This window comes from Gorilla gorilla, chromosome 8 (genome assembly GCF_029281585.2).
Source record: "Gorilla gorilla gorilla isolate KB3781 chromosome 8, NHGRI_mGorGor1-v2.1_pri, whole genome shotgun sequence".
NCBI lineage: Eukaryota > Metazoa > Chordata > Mammalia > Primates > Hominidae > Gorilla > Gorilla gorilla.
In genome coordinates, this window is record NC_073232.2 from 112,400,520 (window position 1) to 112,417,643 (window position 17,124).

The following is a 17,124-nucleotide window of genomic DNA, read 5'->3' on the forward strand; positions in this document are numbered from 1 at the left end:
ACAGGACATTTATCTGGAACCGGTCTGTCCCTGCTGGACAAAGGCTGCTCTGGGTTCTTGGACTTGGAAAAACAATGGAAAGAGGTTTTGAGTTTGTTGACTTTGCTGAAGCTTGAGATTAAGAAGGGTTCATCCTTCCCTACCTCTTATTCAGAAAATCTGCAACTTTTCTCTTTGAATTTCTAAGCATCCCCATTATATGTACTTTTTCTTTTTCAGCATTGATGATTCATTACATATAAAACTTCATTTTATTTTTCATAGCTTTCTGAAACTGTTCAAATAATTAACTTCACAAATTATAAAAAACAGGTCATATATTCTGAGATCTGATTTGGAAAAACACAGCTGTCAAAGTCATCCTCCTCAAACATCATTTTTCTCATTTCTCTCATCAGTTAGAAGTCTACGGTGTTCTTGACAGTGAATTGAGGTATTCAAAAAAAAGTCCACGTGTCCATCCACAGATGAATGGATAAATAAAATGTAGTTATATGTACAATGGAATATTATTCACCCTTAAGGAGGGATGATATTCTAATACATGCTATCCACGGATGAACCTTGAAAACACTATTCTAAGTGAAATACACCAGACAAAAAAGGACAAATATTGTACGATTCTGCTTATATGATGTATCTTCAATAGGCAAATTCGCAGAGACAGAAAGTAGAATAGAGGTAGGTTACTAGGGGCTGGGAGGAGGAGGAAGGCAGGGAGCTATTGTTTAATAGTTGCAAGAGTTTCTGTTTGGGATGTTGAAAAAATTCTGAAAATTGATAAAAGTGATGGTATTTATTGCCACTACTTGTACAATTTAAACATGGTTGAAATGGTAAATTTTTTGTTGTTTACATTTTGCCACAATAAAGACAAAGAAAACATCTACTAACTTGGTAGTTGAAAAATGTTATCTCATTTTTATTTGCATTTAAAATAATGCTGTTATTGATTTATTATTTGATTTTTAATAATAGCAAATTCTCCAAGATCCTGAGATTTATTCTTTGAGATAAATCTTCCTATTAATGTCTCATGGTCTATACCTTATTTTATAGGGAATTAAATTGTTACTGTAATACATCTTTTAAAAAATCTAAAAAAAAAATCCACTATGGTTTTCCTACTACTTATTGTAGCAAACATGGAAAATCTCTGCAGCACTAAAATTCTTAAATGGTTTCAACTCTGATATTTTTCTTATTTCAGAGCCATCCCTCTGTATTTCCCACAGCAGACTATTTACTTCCATTAAGCAAACTTGCTGATTAGCCTGCATTCACATATCCACTAGCACAAGGACCAGGAGGATTTTTATGTAAAGGGCTTTAGGGCCCATGAGGATGGGGCCAGGGCTGAGGATGGGCTTGTGCATGGAGAAAAACCAAAGTAGAGAGAATCAGCTGGGGGACCTCACATATATTTGTCTTCCTTTTGGTACCGTCTGTGAAACCAGCATCCACTGGTGTTTTTGCTGTTTCTGTGAGTATACACTTGCAGACATTTCAGGGAAGTAAATTATTGACTTTGAAATACTGTGAAAAGTTAGAACTTTAATGTTGATTTGGATGTGGAAAGCAGGTGAATAAATAGAGGGAACTGGTAAACATGTTGGGTAAAGGGTACTTTGACAATGACAGAATCATGTCCGTCTTCTGCTTAAAACTCTTGAAAGGTTTTTTTTTTTTCCCCACATCTTCTTTCCTTTTATTGAAAAACATTTTAGAAAATGTCAGTTAATAAAAAGTAGCAATGAATCAACAGGGATATACTAGTGGAAAACACAATATAAAACTAAAAATGCCATTGGCTTCTTCAATTGATTAAGAGCACAAAATGTAACAGACAGAAGGTCTGTTTTAAACCAATTTTCTAAAGTGATGTATTTTTAAAATTCTCCCCATCAGCTATGTACACACTCACAAAAACAATGTGTGAAGGAAACCTGTCATACACAAGAAGTTGTATCCTGAATTCTTCAGGGAAACACATGTTGAAATAGGAATTAAAAAGAGTCAGCAACAGGTTAATTATATATATGTGTGTATATATATACACACACACACATATATACACACACACATACGCACACACACACATATACATATATATATATACATATATATATATATATATATTTTTTTTTTTTTTTTTTTTTTGAGATGGAGTCTCGCTCTGTCATCCAGGCTGGAGTGCAGTGGTGTGATCTCGGCTGTGAAACCTCTGCCTACCAGGTTCAAGCAATTCTCCTGCCTCAGCCTCCCAAGTAGCTTGGATTACAGGCACCTGCCACCACACCCGGCTGATTTTTGTATTTTTAGTAGAGACAGGGTTTCACCATGTTGGCCAGGCTGGTCTCGAACTCCTGACCTCATGATCTGCCCACCTCGGCCTCCCAAAGTGCTGGGATTACAGGCATGAGCCACCACGCCTGGCCTAATAATATTTTTAAATTGAGTCTTCCAGCACTGCGTGGCACAAAGCTATACTATATAAAGTACTGCTAGGTTCAAAGGAAAAAATCTGTACCACTTTTAGCAAAAGTGCTTTTCCAGAAAAGCAAATCAAAACAATGTAATCAGCAGACCAAGGAGGTTACAGCCAGACATCAGGGCTACACCTTCTCATATCTTGCTAGAAGATCCTATTTATCCAGAATAAAATTTCAGGACAAAACAGGGACATTTTAAACATTTCTTACTTTACGCATTTAAAATTTTCTATATTTTCAGCATGATCCAGCAGAAAGAGGGCTGCTGTGAGAACTGGCTATTTTATTTTCTTTCTGTGGTGAGACTGTAATGGAGCCTGGATATTTTAGGCTCTTATGCATCCCTGACCAGTGTCCCATCGTGGTCAAAAAACTTAGCAATGAACTTGGTGAACTCGGCTTCCCGCAGCTGCCTTCTTCTCCCATTGATGAAGGCCAGCTGCCAAATATCAGGATCCACTCCTGCAGGATCCTTCCTGTGGGCCACAAGAAAGACGCTCTTCTTATGTGAGCTATATAAATGGTCATGACTGGGTGCCTGGCTCACGCCTGTAATCCCAGCACTTTGGGAGGCCAAGGCGGGCAGATCACTTGAGGCCAGGAGTTCGAGACCAGCCTGGCCAACATGGCAAAACCCCGTCTCTACTAAAAACACAAAAATCAGCCAGGCTTGGTGACATGTGCCTATAATCCCAGCTACTCAGGAGACTGAGGCACAAGAATCACTTGAACCCAGGAGACACAGGTTGCAGTGAGCCAAGATTGTGGCACTGTACTCCAGCCTGGGTGGTACAGCGAGACTCTGACTCAAAACATAAAAAAATAAATAAATGGTCAGAATCCCCATCATCACAAAATAGGATAGGATGCACATGGCCAAAACGGGCTTGGACTCGGCAAAGGGGTGCACAGAATCCCAAATCAAAGCTACTATGGTAAGGAAACAGGAGTGCAATCAGATAGTGAGGCAAATGTCAATGAGACCAAAATTCTCCCCCTACGGGTATTTTTCCAGAAGTACCTTTCTGGCAGAATCATCCAGAGTTTTTCATAGCGGATCCATCCCACTTGTCAGTTTTTCCATGCTTCTCATCCGTCTTCCACTTAGCCAACAAGCCGCTGAGGCTACTGCCTGTCGCGCAGCTGAAACCACCGCTGGCCCCACTACTGCCTCCGCCACCACCACTTCTCCTGCCCTGGGCAGCTGCCGCCATCTTGTCGCAAAAAGCTTTCTTTGAAAGGTTTGTTTCCAAACTTTGGGAAAAGCCACCAATGGGTAAAAACTTAGAAGGCCCACCAGGCTCTACCCTGCCCTTCCCCTCTTCTCACACCCACCTCTTCAGCCTCCTGTTTTGGCGCTCGCATTCTCACTAATAATGTTGCGCCTATATTATTTTTTTACCATTTCTGGAAGGTTCTTGAACTGAGGTCTTCACACTATTACTCAATCCTTTAAAAAAATAACAGCTTGAGATATAATTCATATGCCATATAATTTATAATTTAAAGTATACAGTTCAGTAGTTTTTATTTTTTATTTTTTAAATTTTTATTTTTTGAGATGGAGTCTTGCTCTCTCACCCAGGCTGGAGTGCAGTGGCACGATCTTGGCTCACTGCAACCTCCGTCTCCTGGGTTCAAGTGATTCTCCTGCCTCAGCCTCCCCCAGTAGCTGGGATTACAGGCGGACGCCACCATGCCCAGCTACTTTTTTTTGTATTTTTAGTAGAGACAGGATTTCACCATGTTGGCTGGGCTAGTCTCAAACTCCTGACCTCAAATGATCTGCCCACCTCAGCCTCCCAAAGTGCTGGGATAACAGGCGTGAGCCACTGTGCCCAGCCTCAATAGTTTTTAGTATATACAGAATTATGCAACTACTACCAAAATCAAATTTTAAAATCTCTTCATTACCCCAAGAAGAAACGCCGTGCCCATTAGCAGCTACTCAGTTCCCTCTCCTCCCAGCCTCAGGCAACCACCAGTCTTTTCGTCCATAGGGATGTGTCTATGATGAACATTTAATATAACTAGAACCTGGCTTCTTCCTCTTAGCCTAATGTTTTCAAGGCTTATTCGTGTTGTAGCATGCATCAGTACTTCATTCCTTTTTTATAGAATATTCCATTGCATGGATAGACCACATTTGATTTATCCATTCATCAGGTGATGGACACTCTGGGGTTGTGTCCACCTTCTGGCTACTATGCATAATGCTGCTATAGAGTGCAAGTCTTCGTGTGGACATGTTCCCATTCTTTTGGGTAGATACCCAGAAGTGAGATTACTGGATCGTATGTTAACTCTGTTTAACATTTTGAGAAACTGTAAAATGTTTTCTAAGGCAGTGCCCTCATTTTACATTCCTACCAGCAAATTATGCAGATTCCAATTGCTTCACTTCCTTGCCCACACTAGTTACTGCCTTTCTTATTATAGCCATCCTAGTGGGTGTGAAGTGGCTATCTTGTTGCATTCCTCTAATGACTAAAGATGTCGACCATCTTTTTCATGTTTTTTTTTTCTTTTTTCTTTCTTTTTTTTTTTTTTTTGAGATGGAGTGTTGCTCTGTCTCCCAGGCTGGAGTGCAGTGGCGCGATCTCGGCTCACTGCAAGCTCCGCCTCCCGGGTTCACGCCATTCTCCTGCCTCAGCCTCCCAAGTAGCTGGGACTACAGGTGCCCGCCACCACGCCCGGCTAACTTTTTGTATTTTTAGTAGAGACGGGCTTTCACCGTGTTAGCCAGGATGGTCTCGATCTCCTGACCTCGTGATCCGCCAGCCTCGGCCTCCCAAAGTGCTGGGATTACAGGCTTGAGCCACCACGCCCGGCCCTTTTTCATGTTTTTATTGGCCATTTGTATACCTTGTCTGAAGAAATGTCTGTTGAGATCCTTTGCCCATTTTAAAATTGGCTTGTCTTTTTATTGAGTTGTTATTCCCCGATCTTTAACTGGCTGATGCTCTTTTTCATTCTTTATCTTCTCCCTCTTTTTTTAGACCCTCCTAGCACTGCATTCCTCCCACTTTGATAAGTCTCTCAAGTGCTTTGGTTATGGTCTACTTTCCCACCAGACTGTTCTTTTTTTTTGAGATGGAGTCTCACTCTGTCCCCCAGGCTGGAGTGCAGTGGCGTGATCTCAGCTCACTGCAACCTCTGCCTCCTGGCTTCAAGTGATTCTCCTGCCTCAGCCTGCCAAGTAGCTGGGACTACAGGCACATGCCGCCACACCCGGCTAATTTTTGTATTTTTAGTAGTGATGGGGTTTCACCATATTGGCCAGGCTGCTCTCGAACTCCTGACCTTGTGATCCGCCTGCCTCTGCCTCCGAAAGTGCTGGGATTACAGGCGTGAGCCACCACGCCCAGCCCAAGACTGTTGATTCTAAGAGAGCAGAGACTATGTCTGTCTTACTCACTGTTGTTCATTACTGGCCCATTACTTTATACATTTTAGGTTTCCTGGCACATATCAGGTACTCAACAAACATCTGTCGAATTGTATTTAATGTGATTTTCACAGTTTCTCTTGTGTCAGGAGGGTTGCTGTCTCCATTGAAAAGGTTTTTTTGGGTCACCTCCTCTCTAACCATTTGTGGTCCTGTCTCCTACCAGTTGGGGGTTGTCCCAGAGGCTATTAATTCTTGTGCTCGAGTTGAGCATATGTTTGGACTGACTGCAGCCTCCATAGCGTTGGAGGATCCCTAGGGTGAAAAGCAGTAAGTGCAGCTCATGTGTGAGGTGAGATGCAGTCAGAGGAAAGTGAATTGATGCCTCATGGAACTGTCTACCATGGCCACAGCTGGAATTAGAGGTGGGGTGGAGTGGAATTGTGATAGGGCGCCAGAGGCATCAGACACACCCAGTTTGTCAGAACCTGCCTTATGTGTCTGAAATCCAGTTACAGTTATTGTGCCTATTAAGATGCACACCCTGACAGACTTGCATATGGAGAAAACCAATGCAATTTTGTTTTGAACAAATTGCCTTTCTACCCCTGCATCAACCACTTATGGAATGTGCTGTCCCCAGGAAGGGGATGTGATCTTGGCCCGGGGCAGGGGTCTTTAGCCGAGGAAAATTTCTGCAGAGCGACTCTGCTAAAAGCTGTCACCATGAACACTCCCAGCAACTGGGAGAATGAGTGATTCACATCTGCAAACAGGATCTGGGTGTTGTGCCATCAGCCCTGCACTGTTCGCCTCCACTTGCTTTGTAACCCAAATAAGGGGAGCTGCTCCCCCAGGCTCCAAAGGGCTGATCTTTCTGGAATCAGCTGTCATACCGCTCAGCTTACTAACAGCACCTCTGCCAAGTCCTGCAGAGGGCAGAGAAGTCACCCATACGTCACCACTTCACACATGAACCATCTCATTATCCTTTTTCCTGACCTCGATTGCAGGGCTTACAAATCTCTATAAACATCCTCTAAAATCTCCCCTCAATTTAGAGCTTCCATCACCCTAAACCTAATGGCTTCAAAGGCAAATATAAAGGGCTGTGGTAAACTTGGATCTGGAATATGACAGGTTCAAATCCTTACTTTGCCACTCATATTCATGGGATCTTGAGTAATGTAATCTCTCTAGATCTCAGCTATGAAATGAAGTAATAGTAGAGCCTCATAAGGTTTGCAGTGGACAGCCTCTCATGCCTCCTGGCACTGCATTTTGAAATGCAATAGCAAGTGCTTCTCCCACTGCCTGGAACACACTCCACCATCACCACTGCTCTCTTCAGCTGGCTGTCTGCCTCCTGTCCATCCTTAAAAATTTGGCTCAGATCAGACATTGCTTCCTAGAAACCAAAAGGCTGGGCTGATCTTTACTGGTGCCCCACAGCACCCAGTGAACACCCTGCTTACTTACCACACTATCACACTTGCCTACTTACTTGCTGTATTGCCCCATCCTACACACACACACAAGGCTATACGGCTTTTTGTTGCCTCAGCAACTAGCCTACAGTAGATACTCAATAAATATTTATAGGAAGAAAGAAAGGAGACTATTTTTTGTGTGTATTTTTAGTAGAAACAGGGTTTCACCATGTTAGCCAGGCTGGTCTCAAACTCCTGACCTCAGTTGATCTGCCCGCCTTAGCCTTCCAAAATGCTGGGATTACAGGTGTGAGCCACCGAGCCCCACCGGAAGAAGACATTTTTTAAAATTAAAAAAAAAAAAAAAAGTAGAAAAATTGATTGAAAGAAATAAGAAAAATTGGAAAGACAGGTACTAATTCAGAAGAAATATGGTAAGGGAAACAAGTAAAACGTCATTCTGCATTACGGTCTATGTCAAAATAGACACTAGGAGTGAGCAATGAATTAACAGTAAATTTTTTTTTGTTTTTTGTTTTGTTTTGTTTTTTTTGAGACAGAGTCTTGCTCTGTCGCCCAGCCTGGAGTGCAGTGGCTCGATCTCGGCTCACTACAACCTCCACCTCCCAGGTTCAAGTGATTCTCCTGCCTCAGCCTCCTGAGTAGCTGGGATTATAGGCACGTGCCACCACACCCAGCTAATTATTTTATTTTTAGTAGAGATGAGGTTTCACCATGTTGATCAGGCTGGTCTTGAGCTCCTGACCTCATGATCTGACCGCCTCAGCCTCCCAAAGTGCTGGGATTACAGGCATGAACCACTGCACCTGGCCCAGTAAATTCATTTTAAGTGCTTATACCAGGGCAGAGACCAGGAGAAAGATGAGAAGCTGGCCCAGCTTGTTGGGATGCTCCTGGAGGGCTGTGGTTGGGGTTTAACATCCAGCTAGCTTAGCTCATAGCTGGCGAAGACATTAATCTACGTGTTCTATTATGCAACTGCAGGTAGCAGGCACTGTGCTCACTCTCTCCACTATGGGAACTTATAGCTACTCAGAGACAGACACATATATTGACTCCTGTAGACAATTGACTCCTGTAGACAAGATGAACTAATGCATCCCAGCAATTACCACGTGCAAATCTCTACACTAGATGCAACAACATATCCTCCTGAATCCACTGAAGAGTCACCCTGCAAGGATGAGTAATCAGGTTCAGAGATGTTAGGTAACTTCCCATGGTTACACATAAAGTCCTGACAATGGACACTGTAGGCTCACTTCTAAGTTTTTTCCATGACTCACTTGCCTGATTTACCTGCATGTCATATTCAACTTTTTGTTCTTTCATGCAACAAAGCCATCTCATATGGGCCAGATGCCATCTTAGGCATTAGCGACAGAAACAATCCCCAGGGAACAGCACAGCCACAGCCCCCGCCCTCAGAGAGATTAGCATTTGTGAAAACAGACATTGAGCACATAATGAGACATGAAGTGTGCATGACATGTGACGGGGGGGAAATACAGGATGCTAACCCAGGCCAAGCAGTTCAAAGTGAACTGAAGCTTTTACATCTGAAGAAGTGATGAAGACTCAGGAGTTGGCTGAGGAAAGTCAACACTACGAGGGAAGGAAAGTGAACCAGGCAGATGGAACAACGTATGAGAAGGGACAGACAGAAGGTGCATTCAGGGACCTTAGAGAAGGGTGGCTGGAGAGGACAGCAGGGGCCAGATCACGAACTTCGTGTGTACACATTTGAGACTTAATCCTAAAGCGATTAGAAGCCACGGCTTCTAATTCACAAATTCTTTTGCCACAGAAGAGGCAGAAATCACTTCATTTTAATACCTACCAATAGCCTATAGGATGGTCAGTTCAAATTATTCTCAGGTCCACAGCAACTGACCTAGGATACTATGGGGTTGATCCCATAAGAACAGGAGGAAAGAGCTGCTTTCCCCACAACTCCCATTACCACTCCCTGCTGGCCCAAGATCACCAGGAAATTGATCCCAGGAGGAAATACGGAACGTTTGGGAAGAGCAGGTCCAACTCTGGCTCTTGGGCCGCTAACATCTTAATAGTCAAGTTGGTTATATTGTGCCATTACATTACCAGTTATAATTTACACAAATTGTCCTTCTCTGGCTTGGTCTGTCTCCTCCCTTCCTCAGTGCAGAAGTACTTTTGCTCTCAGGGATGGATCCCAGTGGCCTGATGCTCCATCCTCCCTCCTTGCCCCTCTGCCACAGGCTCTGTCCCACAAAGGATTAGAAGAACACCCCTTGTTAAATTCCAGGAGTCAGCAAAGAGTGGACACCTTGTTTTAAACATTCTTATACCAGGTAGGCAGTATTCTGGCAAGAGTATAACAAAAGCCTCCACAGTTAAGTTAAACCCGCAAATAAACTGGCTCCCTAGTTGAAATGTGCAAGACAGCCTTAGGAGCATGTTGAGATGACAGAAAAATGAAGACGTGGGAAAAAAAACACAAATCACTGATAGTAAAATAATTTTATTTAGTTTCTTATTTTAAAAAAGGTAGCATTTCAACATATAAATTTAGACTCAAGATTACAGTGTGTATTTGCCAAAAGGAACACCCCGAAAGACGGCCAGCCTCAGAGCTGAGAGGGCACAGGGAGGCACACTCCTCACACGTGGAGTTTAAGCAGAAGTGCTTTAAGACTTCACAGTGGCATTTCCCTGTTCCTCAGCCCCGCCTCCAGCGCCATCACTTTGGGGCAACAGCTTTTGCTCATGTAACTATAAAACATCTCTAGGAATGAAAGCACAGAGGTCAATGATCCAGATTTTCCACAACAATCATCTGCAGCAACAATTCGACAGGTAAAGATTTTATTTTTATAATTCAAAAGTTCTTTTAAGGAGAACTAAAGAACACAAAATTCATTTATAAAGAGAATTTATAGAATTAAATGAGCAAAAATGAAAAATTATTTTCTCCATATTACAAATGCCTCTATAGGATAAGGCCCAGGGGAAAGACCCATTCAAATCTGGGCTTTCCTTTCCCAAATAAAGTGTTTGGCACAACCAACAAACTGTCATGAGACTGACAGGCCTGACAGCTGAAAGACTTCCAGAAGTGGTCCCATGACTTTTTTGTTGAGCTTCAACATAGTGTACACAAGAGTTGTCTTAACAAGCTGCACAAACTCAGGCCGAACTACGCAGCACACTGCTCCAGAAAAGTTAAACTGAAGGAAAAAAAGGGTCCACATGAAGTAGGTCTCCTAATGCCACAGGTTAACTCTGTTGTTTCTCATGGAAAATTAAATTCACTGGCTGCCCAGGACGTCAGTGGAATCCTGATCTCCTGGGGGAGGTGAGAGATGGAGAAACAACTTGGATTTAAGCATCTCTGGGCCAGGTGGGAAGGAGACAATGATGACCAAGGATGCTTTCTAGGTGACTTTCTGTTCCACACTATGTGGGCTCCAGATAAACAATCTTAAGGAGCATCAGTGTGCTTGTGACCATGTCAGCCCTAGGACTTGGGCCTTTAGACAGAGGTGATGGGGCAAATGAATATACCCCAGATCCAGTTTTAAAAATAAAAACTTCCTGTAATTATGATACAATACTGTGCAGCAAGTCACTAGGAATTGCATGCTGCTCCTATTTGTGGTTAAAGCCCTGTCCCACTCTTGGCCAGAGCTGAAAGGTAACATACAAGGAGGTGGCTGTGGCTAAAACCAGGCACCTTAGTCAAGCATGGCCTGCGGCAGTAATGCTGACAGTCATCAACCCAATGGAGGGAATGCAGGGCCCCAGAGCTTTGGCTCAGAGCAAAGGTTTCATCTCACCCCAAACTTCAAACCAAGCCCTCTGTATCTCTGAGTTTATGAATACAAGAAACTAGTGATTAGGAATCTCTATGAGGAATCTGGTTGGGTAGCAAAGCTCAGGTCCCCGCAGGCCACCACCCTGACTGCAGGAAAACAGAAAGGTGCAAATCGTATCAAGTAAAAGGTTGCTCAAGTGGAAGACCATTTCCTGGGGAACTTCAGCGGCCTGGATCTTAATCACATGGATGAAGGCTGGGACTGGATCCCAAAGAAAGGGCCTGGGCCTGGGTCCCAGGTGCAATCAGTCTTCTTGAACTTACCATCTCCTTCTCAGTCATCTCTTGAATGGTGGCTGAGCATACATTTCCCCGGGGGACCAATGTAAACATTATTCAACAGATCTCAGCTTAGGAAAACACAGCTTGTTATATATTTAGTGTTTAACATTCCAGTGCAGGCAGTATCTTAGCATCAGACTTTCCTCATTCATGAGTAGCAGTTTAGAAAGGAACACATATAGGATACTTGATAAGACTGTGGCTGAAAAGACCATTTGTGTGTCAGACAGCTGGCTCTATCCTCCAATCAGTGGAGCACCCAGGACTATCGCAGGAGAGGTGGAACAGATGAAGTGTAAGTTCTCTGTAAATCTGAAGAGTCCGTATAACGATTGTTCCCACTTAACCCCTTGGGCCACATCTTGATATGGAGAACATTTCCACCTCTTGCATCAACCTGTGCTCTCTTTGTTTTGGATGACGTTCTCTCCAGATGGTTCAAGAGCCTCCTTAGAGGGGAGTGAGCCTTCTCTTCCAGTCCTAATATCTGAATATTTCAAAGCACATGAGGAGTCCACGAACATGTTAGGGATGTTGCTGCCAAAATAGATCTTACTGTTAGAAGCAATGGCCTGGTACTTTTTGAGCTCCAGATATTCCGGGGTCAACTTGTGCTGTGTGGGAGCAAACAAGAGGAAAGGCATCAGAATACTCTGGTGCAACAGTCTTCTCTCTCCCTATATACATTTCACCTATTGCTCTCCTGAGTATCATGAGTCAAGTCTGAATAACTGCCAATGACCCTCTCTCACTTTGGAGAGTGGCTATCACATTAACAGCTGCGTTCCTGACTTAAAATTCCTTCATTAAGCTCCTGACTTAATGCAAGAGAAGCTGTTCACTTTTTAATAAAAGGATGGGGGAGTTGGAAAACAATTTGTGATAACTAATGATAATAACTAATATTTCTATAGTGACTTTCATTTTATCTAGTTGAATTCAACCTGGAATTGGTCTGGAGTTTCTGTTGATTCTCTTTTCTAAAAAAATTATTTTTATTTTTGTAGAGATGGGGTCTATGTTGCCAGGCTGGTCTCAAACTCCTGGCCTCAAGCAATCCTCCTACCTTGGCCTCCCAAAGTGTCGGAATCAAAGATGTAAGCCACTGCACCCAGCCTTTTTTTTTTTTTTTGGAGATGAGATCTCACTCTGTTGCCCAGGCTGGAATGCAGTGGTTCAATTATAGCTCGCTGCTGCAGCCTCAAACTTCTGGGCTCAAGAGATACTCTCATCTTAGCCTCCAGGGAGGCTACAGGAATGAGCCATCATGCCTGGTTCTCTGTTGATTCTCTTGAGAGAGATACACAGGTCAATGGATGAGAGCAGAACTTCAAAGGAAGGGCTGGTGCTCATTATCTTATCATTAGCTGTGATTCTGCTTTTCTTGAACAAATTCTAGAACTAGAATAAAATCTCAAGATGTCACCTGATCTGGCCTTCTGCCTTTCCCCAGAAGCTGGATGTTTAAGCTGCTTGTGACAGACAGAGGTTTGTCGACCACCAGATCTATGTGACAGTGTTTTGTTTTGTTTAAATCAGGATGCCAAGATGTATCTAGCCAGAACCTATCTGGGTTTGATTAAAACTCGTCGACCACCAGATCTCCCTCTGTCACACTGTTTTGTTTTGTCTAAATCAGGATGCCAAGATGTATCTAACCAGAATCTATCTGGATTTGATTAAAACCCATTTCCACTGTTCCCTGTAACATATGCCTTTCAAAGCCCCTCAGACCCTGCTCTGTGATCCTCTCCTTATCTTGAGTCCTGGCCTGTCCCCCAGGCAAAAGTCCATCTTGTCCTTCACAGTCCTACAGCATTTATTTTCTACACTTAGACATCTTTCACTCTTTGGATCTCTATCTTCTCCAGGTGATTCATATCCTCTGTCGAAACACTCCAATCAAATCTGGTCATAGTGCACAACCACATTTCTTCCTCAAGCCTAAAATTTAATATAGGTTAGTATCTGAGTCACATTTTTCAAAATGGCATAAAACTACTGCCCCTTTCTGAATAAGGTAGACCTCGATGGCAAGGTCTTGAAACTTGTGCCTGACGAGCTTCTCCCATTAGATTTGGACTCCTAGTTTCCTCAACTGGAGTTTCCTGTCATGCCTTTCTCTTGGCCAAATTCCATTCTGTGTCTATAGAACTGTGTCTTTCAATGTTATGTTCATTTTAAAATTTATATTGGTTTTCAAAGTACTGACAACTCTCATTCTATCATCTTATCATTTCTTCTAAATACGGATTATGTTGTTCCTTTCTAAATTAAAAGCCCTGTCTATATCTTAAAACTTGACTCTAATCCTTCAAACTGCATCATCCAACTTTAGTAATCTCTTTCTCAACCCTTTATCTGTTCCAATCTGCTCCACAATAACCTTATAAATCTTGGACATACCCTTCCCTTCTCAGAATACTATCGGAGTTCTAGCTGCCTCTTAAATAGCCCCTGCTCACTAGCCCTGTACCCTCTAGCCAGCTTAATCCAGTCCTTACACCAAATTATCACCTATATATCACCCAACCTGCCTTCTCAAGTTATCCCACATGAAATTCCTCATGACTGGAATAGTTTTTTAAATCCAATAAACAAGGAGTACTCAACAAGGGGCATATGGAAATACATGCATGTGTGTGCGGCAGTTAAAACAACTGGTGACCACTACTGACATTCAGTAGACAAGGGCCAGGGATACAAAATATCCTACAATGCATGAGATGGTCTTGAACAATGAAAAAGTATCTCAACCCCAAATGCCAGGAATGCCTTTGATGAGAAATACTGCTCTAATCAAGCTAAGTATCTACCAAAAAAACTACCTTATTTGGAAAGCAATTCTAAATAGACTTTACTCTTCTGTCACTCTTATTTCAGAAGACCTTCAACTTAATTAATTATTCAGCCTTATATAGCAGTACAAATGAATGGAATTACGGCATTTGGCCTGTGTCCCTACCCAATCAATGTGAAATATTTCTTGCTAACTGACTAATTCTGGAGGATGTCTTGGTCACTACACTTTCTTGACAATGGATAAAATCACTTCTATCATATCAGAGCTCCTGAAAAGAGAAAGCAAAACCCCGAAATGCATCATTAGGAAAGTGGCCGGGGAGCCAGTCACCTTGTTTGAGGTGGCATATTTGTGTGCAGCATAATATTCAGCATCTGCTTTCGCTTTCTCTCGGGCCAGGAATGCAGCATCTAGCAAATAAACAAAGGAAAGGTGTCAATCCATTCCCTCAGCTAGTTAAGAGTCCCTTTCCCCACTGCTTAATATTGTGACTGCTTATTTCACATTGAAAGTTTTAAAAACCTATTAGCAGTTTTCAAGTCCCAGTCCCCAAACAGCAACCTCTCTACGAGGAATACTCTTTTCACTGTCAAATAACTCTCAGCTCATCTGAGCCTACTTGTTTTCTACTCTAAGTTGTTCCTTCTTTCCTCCACCCACTCTCCCACCTCCTATCACCCAAAGCCTTACATTCCACCCAGGTACTAAGCTTCAAGTAAAATAAGTCCAGACATAAAAGCTCTATTTACTGCATTGTCTCCAGCCCCCCCAAATTTGATCCAGAATCAGTCAACAGAGACAGACAGGAAGCAGCAATATATAAACAAGTGACTTCAAGACCGAGCTAAGAACATCAACATCTCACTATGTGAAATCAAGTAGTGTGAGGCCCTCCATGAAAACTGTTTTTCCCCCCAATTAATTTTGTTTTTTTTTGGACAGGTGGAAAAGAAACTGGTGGTGATGGGGTTTATTATCTTGCATATTCTTTACTATTGATTATGGGTAATTTTCATACCTTGTCTGCCTGAAAATAAAGCGGTAGCTAATAAGCCCCAATTTAAGGAAGAAAAGGAAAGCTGAGCTACCCACAGTCACAAACAAACCCAAAAGCTGGAAATGTGATAGCAATTTAAAAAAATTTATTTAGACTATCAGGCCAGCTACTTCCTCCAGACCAGATTATTCTGTCTATGGCCTTCTCACCCACCACAATCAAAGGTCTGAACCCTGGAGCAGAGAGGAGGCAGTTCGGGACAGGCAGAGCTTCATCCTCTCCCCACAATGTACCTTCGATTTCAGAAATGCGTTTTTCAGTTTCTTTTTCCATCACTTTCTGCTGAAACCGAATTTTTGCCACTTGTGCAATCTTCTCTGCTTCTATAATCATACAACATAAGAAGACACATTCAAAACCATTTCTACAGTACCTGAGGCACTTCGAACCAGCAGCACACAGTCTAACATTTAATTACAGAAAGTTTTATGTGCTAATTGTTTCACTAAGTTTTATCTAGTCAGACTGTAAACTACTCAAAGGAAAAAAGGGAATTTATTTCCTAATTTACTGTTCTATTTTGACAGTGCTAGTTTTGTGGGAAGAAGGAGGAAAAAAAGGTTAAAGTGCCAGTCCTTCATGCAACTCTGTAGCAACGGTCCACAAGCTAATGGGAAAAAAAGATAATTTATGAAAGTACCACAGAACAAAAACAGAGCAACATAAATGCATGGCAACACAGGACAATTAATGTGGCAGGAGAAAGAAAGAATGAGTGACATAAGTTAAACCAAGGAAGACCTTCTGGAAGTAATCTTAAAGGAAATAATGGATATGACCTAAGAAGACATGCCAGGAAGCACAGAGAAAGACAAGAAGGGCCAGTCATGGTGATTCACGCCTGTAACCCCAGCACTTTGGGAGGCTGAGGCAGGAGGATCTCTTAAGCCCAAGAGTTCAAGACCAGCTTAAGCAACACAGTGAGACCTCCATCTCTACAAAAAATTTAAAAAATTAGCCAAGCATGATGGTGCGTGCCTATAGCCCCAGCTACACAGGAGGCTGAGGCAAGAGGATCTCTTGAGCCTGGGAGGTCAAGGCTACAGTGAGCCATGATCATGCCACTGCACTCCAGCCAGGGTGACAGAGTGAGGCCCTGCCTCAAAAACAAAAACAAAAACAAAAACAAAAAAAAGACAAGAAGGCACAAATGAACAAGTCACAATGGAGAGGTGATATGGAACCAGCCGACAAGCGAAGACAACAAAAAATAAGAAGAGAAAGAGGGCTAGGAGACCTCTGTCTTTAGTGACAGGCTAAGGAGCTTAGTTTTACTATACTCAGGATCTACTGTTAAGTTACCATTAGGGAAATGACATGATGAAAATGGTATCAGAAGAGGAGTATTCCAACTGCTGTAGGGAAATAAAGCAGAAAGCAGGGTGATTCATTTGAGAAGGTGAAAACAAGCATTGGGAGTGAACATGTTGGTGTGGCAAACAAGTACATGCAGAGGAAACTCAACACCCTTAATAAACCTCTGGCCTATCCAAATGACCCAGGACAAGGAAGAAAGACTTGAATTACACTTTACATTCAATCACTGCTATTCTTAAAGAACATTCTCAATTATCCTTTTCAGTCAAAGAAGATGGGTATTTTAAGACATCTTATCTCTGACCCCTAGAGAAAGTACATAATGGAAAGAAAACTTCCAAGTGATTTTTTTCTTTCCATAAAACAGTATGCTTTACGAACTACTCCAGGAGATAATTCCCTCTTTCTCCACCAATGTAAAATCAGTCTATATTACACCATCCAAAAACTAAACTACTATGTTCAATGGGGCTAGAAA

At 42.4% G+C, this 17,124-nt stretch overlaps 1 protein-coding gene and 1 pseudogene across 2 annotated transcripts in view; both read right to left on the reverse strand.

Moving 5' to 3' along the window:
• Positions 1-2,775: 2,775 nt before the first annotated feature.
• Positions 2,776-3,706, reverse strand: LOC101137043 (signal peptidase complex subunit 2-like; annotated as a pseudogene).
• Positions 3,707-9,818: 6,112 nt separating this feature from the next.
• Positions 9,819-17,124, reverse strand: part of ERLIN1 (ER lipid raft associated 1) — a 35,692-nt gene continuing 28,386 nt past the window's right edge. For both annotated transcript variants that reach the window (XM_004049940.4, XM_019035054.4), the window contains exons 10-12: positions 15,563-15,652; positions 14,603-14,682; positions 9,819-12,083 (exon numbers count right to left, since the gene is read on the reverse strand). In XM_004049940.4, the coding sequence (XP_004049988.1) occupies positions 11,862-12,083; positions 14,603-14,682; positions 15,563-15,652 (392 nt within the window). In that variant the 3' untranslated portion in view covers positions 9,819-11,861. The remainder of the gene's footprint in view (positions 12,084-14,602; positions 14,683-15,562; positions 15,653-17,124) is intronic.